The 9,425-nt window shown below is 35.5% G+C and overlaps 1 protein-coding gene across 1 annotated transcript; it reads left to right on the top strand.

Moving 5' to 3' along the window:
- Window positions 1–3,756: 3,756 nt before the first annotated feature.
- Window positions 3,757–5,416, top strand: LOC126615254 (uncharacterized). The gene is made up of 3 exons (XM_050283064.1): window positions 3,757–4,020; window positions 4,523–4,749; window positions 4,823–5,416. The coding sequence occupies exons 2-3, from the start codon at window positions 4,690–4,692 to the stop codon at window positions 5,288–5,290; spliced, it is 528 nt and encodes a 175-aa protein (XP_050139021.1). The 5' UTR covers window positions 3,757–4,020; window positions 4,523–4,689; the 3' UTR covers window positions 5,291–5,416.
- Window positions 5,417–9,425: the final 4,009 nt, after the last annotated feature.

Below are 9,425 nucleotides of genomic sequence, written 5' to 3'. Positions count from 1 at the left end.
TAGATTCCAACACTTCTCTCCAAAGGTTAAGCTTTGCATTTACCCCTTCCTGAGTTTCATCTATCAACACTATATCGTCTGCGAAAAGCATACACCAAGGAATATCATCTTGAATATGTCCTGTTAACTCATCCATTACCAACGCAAAAAGGTAAGGACTTAAGGATGAGCCTTGATGTAATCCTACAGTTATGGGAAAGCTTTCGGTTTGTCCTTCATGAGTTCTTACTGCCGTCTTTGCTCCTTCATACATATCCTTTATAGCTTGGATATATGCTACTCGTACTCCTTTCTTCTCTAAAATCCTCCAAAGAATGTCTCTTGGGACCCTATCATACGCTTTTTCCAAATCTATAAAGACCATGTGTAAATCCTTTTTCCCATCTCTATATCTTTCCATCAATCTTCGTAAGAGATAGATTGCCTCCATGGTTGAGCGCCCTGGCATGAACCCGAATTGGTTGTCCGAAACCCGTGTCTCTTGCCTCAATCTATGCTCAATGACTCTCTCCCAGAGCTTCATTGTATGACTCATTAGCTTAATACCCCTATAGTTCATGCAATTTTGTACGTCGCCCTTATTCTTGTAGATAGGCACCAAAGTGCTCGTTCGCCACTCATTTGGCATCTTCTTCGTTTTCAAAATCCTATTGAAAAGGTCAGTGAGCCATGTTATACCTGTCTCTCCCAAAAGTTTCCACACTTCGATTGGTATATCGTCTGGGCCTATTGCTTTTTTATGCTTCATCTTCTTCAAAGCTACAACCACTTCTTCCTTCCGGATTCGACGATAAAAAGAGTAGTTTCTACACTCTTCTGAGTTACTCAACTCCCCTAAAGAAGCACTCATTTCATGTCCTTCATTGAAAAGATTATGAAAATAACCTCTCCATCTGTCTTTAACCGCGTTCTCTGTAGCAAGAACCTTTCCATCCTCATCCTTGATGCACCTCACTTGGTTTAGGTCCCTTGTCTTCTTTTCCCTTGCTCTAGATAGTTTATAGATATCCAACTCTCCTTCTTTGGTATCTAGTCGTTTATACATATCGTCGTAAGCCGCTAACTTAGCTTCTCTGACAGCTTTCTTCGCCTCTTGCTTCGCTTTTCTATACCTTTCACCATTTTCATCGGTCCTCTCCTTGTATAAGGCTTTACAACATTCCTTCTTAGCCTTCACCTTTGTTTGTACCTCCTCATTCCACCACCAAGATTCCTTTTGGTGTGGGGCAAAGCCCTTGGACTCTCCTAATACCTCTTTTGCTACTTTTCGGATACAACTAGCCATGGAATCCCACATTTGGCTAGCTTCCCCCTCTCTATCCCACACACATTGGGTGATTACCTTCTCTTTGAAAATGGCTTGTTTTTCTTCTTTTAGATTCCACCATCTAGTCCTTGGGCACTTCCAAGTCTTGTTCTTTTGTCTTACTCTTTTGATATGTACATCCATCACCAATAAGCGATGTTGATTAGCCACGCTCTCTCCTGGTATAACTTTGCAATCCTTACAAGTTATACGATCCCCTTTCCTCATTAGAAGAAAATCAAGGTCTTCCCAAAATTTCTCCTTCGAACTCGTATCCAACCCTACTTGAGGTGCGTACGCACTAATCACATTGATAAGTTCTTGTCCTATTACAATCTTGATTGCCATGATTCTATCTCCTACTCTCTTGACATCTACAACATCTTGTACCAAGGTCTTGTCCACGATGATGCCAACACCGTTTCTCGTTCTATTTGTGCCCGAATACCAAAGTTTAAACCCTGAGTTTTCTAGATCCTTTGCCTTACTACCAACCCACTTAGTTTCTTGTAGGCACATAATATTTATCCTTCTCCTCACCATAACTTCCACTACTTCCATAGATTTTCCCGTTAAGGTTCCTATATTCCACGTTCCTAAACGCATTTTGCTCTCTTGAACTCTACCCTTCTGTCCTAGCTTCTTCACCCTCCCCCGTCTAATAGGATCAAAGTACTTCTTTTGTGTGTCCCGGGTAAAGTTGATAGGAGCATATGCTCCCAAACAACTTTGAGTGGAGTCGTTCGAAAAGAAGTTTCTATGGCCCCCTTGCTCATTTAACACTGCATCCGGGTGCCGATGGAGATACAGCGACCCTTGCTCACTTATCACTGTGCTCGGGCCACACAGCGCGCCACTTACGGGTGACGCCCTAGCTTTAGCGCGATTTTGTTCTGGATTCATTTTCATAAGGATTCGACGTGATCATGGAGTGCCGGCTGTCGACTACCTGACGCCCTCCCCCTCCTCCTTTATCCGGGCTTGGGACCGGCCATGTAAGACATAGGCGGAGTTATGCAAAATTTAACAGACAAAGTAGTAAAATATTATTAGATCAGGAGCTAGTTGGACTATGTCGTCCTGACTCCAAACCTTGAAGAGGTTTCCTATTAGACTATTTTAGATAGCAAAAGCTGCGTTAGAAGTAAAGTAAAGAAACCATTTGTTGAGATCCATTGCTGAATCAATCCTTTGCTTGCTAGCTTTGTGCTGCTTCCATGGCAAGAAATTGAACGTGCAGAGATCATGTAAACATCCACGGAAAAGAATCCTCTCCAGATCCCTTCCTCCTAATCCATCAAGTTTGGAAATCTAGACCATTGAAATTTGATCCGACGACTACAAACAGAGATCCACTTTAAAAATTATAATAACTTTAATCGTTAGATTAAATTTTCATAGCTCAGATCTCTGGACTTGATGGACTAAGAGGAAGGGATCCGGAGAGGACCCCTTTCCAACATCTACAACATAAAATTTATATTTATTTATATCATGGGGCCGATCCCAACTCCTAGTTGCTTTTCTTATCTCTTCACGCGTCATAAGACTTGCAACTTGCTAGTTGAGGATTGCTAGGATCAGGAAATGTCATTGGGTATTAAGAAGTAGACATGATTAAATTTGTCTAAATTCCTCTTCATCAAGTCATTAAAATACATAAGATGTTCATCATACTTGTTTCCCTACGCAAGAGGGTCTGAAGCTGGAGGGATTTTACGATGTTCTTGAAACTTCAGAATCAGTCGTTAACTATTCAAGCGAAACAAAGCTACCACTCAAATAGTACAAATGCGCTATAACGAGACTAAACAAAATACTTTTAAAAAACATTTTAAGGAGTCGTTTGAATTTTTTTTAAGAAAAACTAATGAGAAGGGCTTGAAAAATATTAGTTTTAATAAAAAATCATGTTATAAGTTTTGTTTAATGATTAGTACAAGACCCATATTAAAGTAGTCTAACTAAAAATGGCCTAACTATAATAAAATATGATTTGTCGATTTTACCCCTAACTTTTTAGGTTGAGTTCCAGATTTTCGTCGTTAATGGAGTTCATCGTTGTTTTGCAGACCTTCTTCTTTTTATTTGAAACAAAAATATAGATCCTTATGCTATTTAATTTATATTTTGTTGAAACGTGATCGTCGTTATTATTCATAAAGTATTCAAGGTACTATTTTTCAATTTTTATTCGTTAGTGGAGTTCATCGTTTGTTTCTCTAGAAAATAAATTTGAGATATGCATGTTATTCAATAATAACGACGAGTCACTATTTCTGAACTGTAAAAATAAACTGTTTCTGGATTTTAAGTAAAACTGTTTTTGGAATCTAAGGGGAGTGTATTCAATTAGAATTCTCAGAGAGTTTCAGGGAATTAATAATTCCAGGGGTATTCAATTAGGAATTTAAAAGATTTTATAAAAATCTTGGTATATTCGATTGAGATTCTTAAAGACTTCTTACAATTCCCTATAAATTTAGGTGTATTCAATCATAACTTTTTGAAAGTCTCTAAAAGTTTAGGTGTATTGAAAAAGGAATTGGATTTGAGCGGATTTGTGATTTGGTGGATTTTGGAGGATTTCAAGGTGATATGTATAAATACCAAAGAGCTTGGCAAATCTCACCTCAACCCTAGAAACTTTGAGAGATTTTGAGTGTGCTGCTCTCTCCTCCAGAGAGCGTCTTCTCCAGTCTCTCCGAGCGAAGGTACAATCTTTCTTCCTCTGCAACTTCTTCCCATTATTCTTCTGCTTCGATTTTGTCCTTGTTGTGAAAGCTGCGAATTTGTTTCTTTTACCATTCATATAACCCTATTAATAATATAATCAATCTGTTATCCCAATCCTTTTTATAGTCATCTTCTCCAGATACCAGAACCCTGCAACCTAACCAATGGTTCTTCGCCATTGCCGGCCCAAACTTTGATGCCCACGATTTCTTCACGGTGAAGTTGACATATTATTAATAGGGTTCCTTGCATAACTAGCCATCTTCTTAATAGGGTTTTCAAATGAAGGGAAAAATCTAACTTTACCGTGAAACCTATTAATAACAATCTTTTGTCCCAATCTTTTTTACTTTCCCTTCTCCAGAAGCTTTAGGGTTAATAATATGCCACGGTACCTCCTCGTATTTTCCCTTCTCAAGAGTCTTTTTTACTTTCATGAACATATTGTTAGCTATGTATTAACTCTTATAATTATTTTAGGATTGTGTTGGAGCTATTGATGGAACACATATACCAGCAATGGTATCAGGACCCGAAGTAGCTAGCTATCGTGATCGTCATGGTAAAATAATCACAAAATGTATTAGCTGCTTGTAACTTTGATTTAGAATTCATATATATTCTTAGCGGATGGGAGGGTTTAGCTCATGACTCCAAACTGTTACATGATGCTGTATCAAGGAGGAACGGACTTAAAGTGCCAGAAGGTTTGTATTCATTCATTGATTTATTTACACTAGGACGTACCATAAATAATAACTTTATGTGTTTTATTTTTAGGTAAATTTTTTTCTAGTGGATTGTGGATTTGCAAATCGTCGTCAATTTTTAGCTCCGTTTCGAGGTGTTCGATATCATCTCCAAGATTTTGCTGGTAACGATCGTGACCCCGTAAATGCGAATGAGTTGTTCAATCTTCGACATGCTTCCTTGAGAAACGTAGTGGAGAGGATATTTGGTGTATTTAAATCTCGATTTACAATTGTTAAGTCCGCACCTCCATTTCCAATTAAAACACAAGCAAAGTTAGTGTTAGCTTTTGCAGGGTTGCACAACTTTCTTCGCAAAGAGTGCCGTTCTGATGAATTTTCAATCGAACAAGAAGATGATGAATCTGAAGATGAAGAAAATGATGATGAACTAGGTAATCAAACTCAAGAACAACAACGACAAATTGCTAATGCATGGAGAGCTGGCATAGCTACAAATATGTGGACAGATGTTATGAGTGATAGCATTCAAAGTTGAGAAATAGAATTAATTGTTTTTACGGATTGGAGTATGCAATTTGTGTTTGAAAAACTTTGATAGCTAGTTTATTTTGTAAGCCTTAACTTTCAAGATTTTGGATGCCAATGTTTAATTTCACTTTGATAGCTACTTGAAAACATTGCATTTGAACTTGGTATTGCGATTTGGTATTAGTAAGATGAAACTGATTTTGGCTTGTAAAGGGAAGGAAATTGTTGATCAAATTCTCTGCAATTCTCTAACCTCATGTAAAGAATTCTCTCATAATTCATGTGAATTCTCTGGAAGTTATAATTAATTCACTCAAAATCTCTGGAAATTCTTTTTTTTTTCCCTCAAACTCTCTCAAATTCCATAGATTTAAACTCTCTGAGACTCTCTCAAAATCTTAATTGAATACACCCCCTAAGTCACTGTTTCTGGAATCTAAGTCACTGTTTCTGGATCCAAATAAAATAGACACACTGTTTCTTAAATGTAAGTTAGAAAAGAAATAGTGAAATTCATTGTATTTGGATTCAAAGAAAAATAAGCATCATGTTACTTAAATATAATTAACGGATGCATGAAAGAAAAGAAACAATCAAAGGTTAAAACATAGACTGTTTCTGTAATCTAAGTCACTATTTCTGAAATCTAAGTCACTGTTTATAGAATTTAAGTCACTGTTTCTGGATTTTGATTCTTTTCTTTCCAGATACAATGTTTGTTTGGTTCTTTTCTTTCCAGATACAATGTTTGTTTATGCACAGAAAAAACAAACATTGTATCTGATTTTTTTTTTTCCAAAAACAGTTTTATGTTTTGGTTCTTTTTTTTTTACTATTTACAGACGCCTGACATGTACGTACATCACCGATTCATAGGTCCTTATTGGATCTGATTGGAATAAAATACTAACACTATAAATTGTTCGTGGTCCAGATAAGAGGATGAGGATGAGGACAATGACAAGGAAGATGAGAAGAAGGGCACGAAAAAGGTAGACAATAGTTTTGGATGATTTTTTAATTAAATTTTGAGTCCTTTTGGTTAAATAACATTTTAGGATGATTTTTTGTTAAATATTTATTGGCTCAAGCCCTTTTCATTAAAGCTCCCATTTTTTTTAAAGAGTATTTGTAACGCCCTTGTCCCGAAATATTTATATATTTCAGAAAATAATTATGGTAGGCCCAACCTAAAAACATAGCTAATTTATTTCAATATTACTTACTATTACAAGCTATCCATAGACTCTTAAATGTCAAACATACATTTAATTTGACAATTGAAAGCACTATTAATAGTCATCATTCTCCAAACAATTCTCTTCATCCCACATATATTCGATAAAAATATTATTTACCATGATATATAATTTTACTTCCAAATTAGAACTATTTCCTTCTCTTGGATCAAATTCTATCTATATACTAATTCTCGAATATTTAAACACATTTATTTTATGGTTGCATCTAACGTCTCGTTAGACTACCTACGTACCTTCAACAGGGATCAAGCCTTTCGTAGTTCAAAACTTCAAAATTTAAACCAAATCCGAAAATATTCATTTAATCCAACATATACCAAAATCGTATTAATATTCAAACCACAGCAATTTGATCTCAAAAACATAATTAGAATAACGAAATTCACATAAAACACAATTGTCGGCTCCCTGGCCGTGCGCCACCGCACCCGCCGCCGCGGGTTGCGGTCGGCCGGCCCGGTTCGCCGAAAATTTCAATTATTTTTAAAAATTCTCAAAAATTAGAGAAATGAATATCTCAATGAGTAGAGAAACTTTCATACCTGCAACCAAGGCCAATTTTCCCGGGAAACACCTCAAAATGGCCACGAACCGTTGGAAACCCTTGTTTTTGGGTGTTCTTGATTCGTCTCCGAAACAACTCCGACGCCCCAACCAATGAATGGGCTTTGTTCCAACTCTTAAGGGGAGTCTAATGGTGATATTAATTTGATGGAATCATTTTAGAATTAGGGGAAACAAAGTCACGAGTTCATCGCACCCACCGGTGTGATTTTCCCAAATTCAAGGCCAAATTTCATGAATTTCGAGGTGTAGTAGGAAGAATGAAGGTTATGAAGGGTTTTACAATGGTTAATTTGATGTAATTTGCCGGAAAAATGGCTACTTTCGTTGGACAAGGGAAAGGAAACCCGATCGGGTCGGGTCTGGTCACCCGAGTCGCAGGATCCCCCATTCTCTCCTTTCCTCTCCCGGTTCTCTCTCCCCATTGGTCATCCTCTTCTCCCCTCATTTTCTCCTCCCTCCTTTCTCTCCTTTATAATCCATCTCCACCGCCCATCTTTTCTGTCTTTAAATCTCGGCCACACACGTGGCCTTCCAGATTTTTCTTCAAAAATCTGGAATTATATTGAACTCAACTATTTTACTAAAATGCCCCTAACTTTAAACATTAATAACTTCTTCGTTCTAACTCTGTTTCACGAACAGTTTGCGCCTACGCGTTCGTGAGGTCGAGCTCTATTGAAAATTATAAATTTTGACCTCGAAAGGTCTACGTATTTTAAATTATTAAGGTCCAAACTTTAAACCTCGTAACTAGTTTAATTTAAAACTACACTTACACATATTATTATAAATTCTTGAAAAATCATATAAAAACTCAATAATACAAATACGTTGATTAATATAATTTCTGGAAACAAAACTTTAAAAGTTCTCGATTTAATTCTTCATAATCATAAATCGATTTATTTTCAATTTTCTCCACATATTCATATATTTAAAATTTTTAGGGTATTACAGTATTATATTTATTAGTGAGAGAGTTTATATTCGATTCTCGCTAAAGACGAATTTAAACTATATTATGCTAGTCCATTGTGAGGCTAAGTCTACTCCCACCATCTCTTAGTTTAGATAATATCGTTATTTGTTTATTTTTTTAAAGTTATCATCTACTTATGTTATATATTTAGCCCAAAATTTATAAAACTCTAAAGTCCGTGATTTATACACAGGCTAATAGGATTGGTTCTTAAATCATTTAAAACCCCGTTGGAGTCTAATGAATTATAATAGCTGTAAGCATGCAAACTTAAGATTATACTAGCCTTCATGCATGCGCGAGCATACATTTTTTGAATCAAGGCGTGCTACGCGTAACTTACACGTTTAAAATGAATGATATTAGACCATGCTAGAAAAAAAAACCTTCATAAACCAATTAAAGAAGCTGAATCTATATAATAAAATCGGTTTTCAATTTCGATCTACATTCTATTGAATTTACATTAAGAATAGAGAAAATAATATTTAACGAACAACCGATTGAATGACATTATTGCGAACCGATTGTGATTTACTAATTATAAAAAAATATAAAATAAAAAAAAATAAAAAACATTGTACAAGAAAAAGTTAAATATTAAAAACAATGTTTATCACTATATAGTAAATAGTTAAATATTAAAAAACACTGTTTGTCACTGTTTATATGATGAAAATACCCCTGCCACATTTGATGCATTATTTTAAGCTGCTTTTGAAGTTTTTTGTTTGAGGGGTATTTCTATCCACTTTTTTTTTTGGTGAAGCATGTGACCCAAAAAAAATACTGTTCAAAAGTCTGCCAGCTTCATATATAGATGCAATACAATTTAACGTCTTTAAATTAATAGCCTTGATACTACTTAAATTCTATAAATTTAGCGAGATCAATTTATCGATAAGAGTTTAACTGCTTATATGTATTCAAATTTATAAAGCGAGATACCAAAATTCTTTTAATTTAGTGAGATTTCAATTTTTGCTTAACAATGGTTGGATGAATTCGATTTATGACATTAAGATATTTTTTTTTTAGGTTAAATAATAAATTTGTTAGATTATTAAGCTTATAAAATTTGAACTCACGCCCTAAAATTTTTTTTTAGGTCAAGAATAACACTTCTCTATGCCACGCCACTTGCGATTTATCACTTGAAGATTCAAAGTACGAGAAAGCGCTCAAGAAAAATAATGTCTCAAGTTACATTTTTTGTCTTTGGTAATTTCTTAAGTTGCTTTCCAATCTATAAAGTGCTTTTGAGTTAATTGCCGGTCAACGTGAAAGATGCTTTAACGCTTTAGAATCAAAACCAGCGGCAACTCCAACGGTAA

Source organism: Malus sylvestris, chromosome 3 (genome assembly GCF_916048215.2).
Source record: "Malus sylvestris chromosome 3, drMalSylv7.2, whole genome shotgun sequence".
NCBI lineage: Eukaryota > Viridiplantae > Streptophyta > Magnoliopsida > Rosales > Rosaceae > Malus > Malus sylvestris.
Note: the sequence above shows the minus strand (reverse complement) of the source record. Positions and strands in the feature narration are given on the sequence as shown.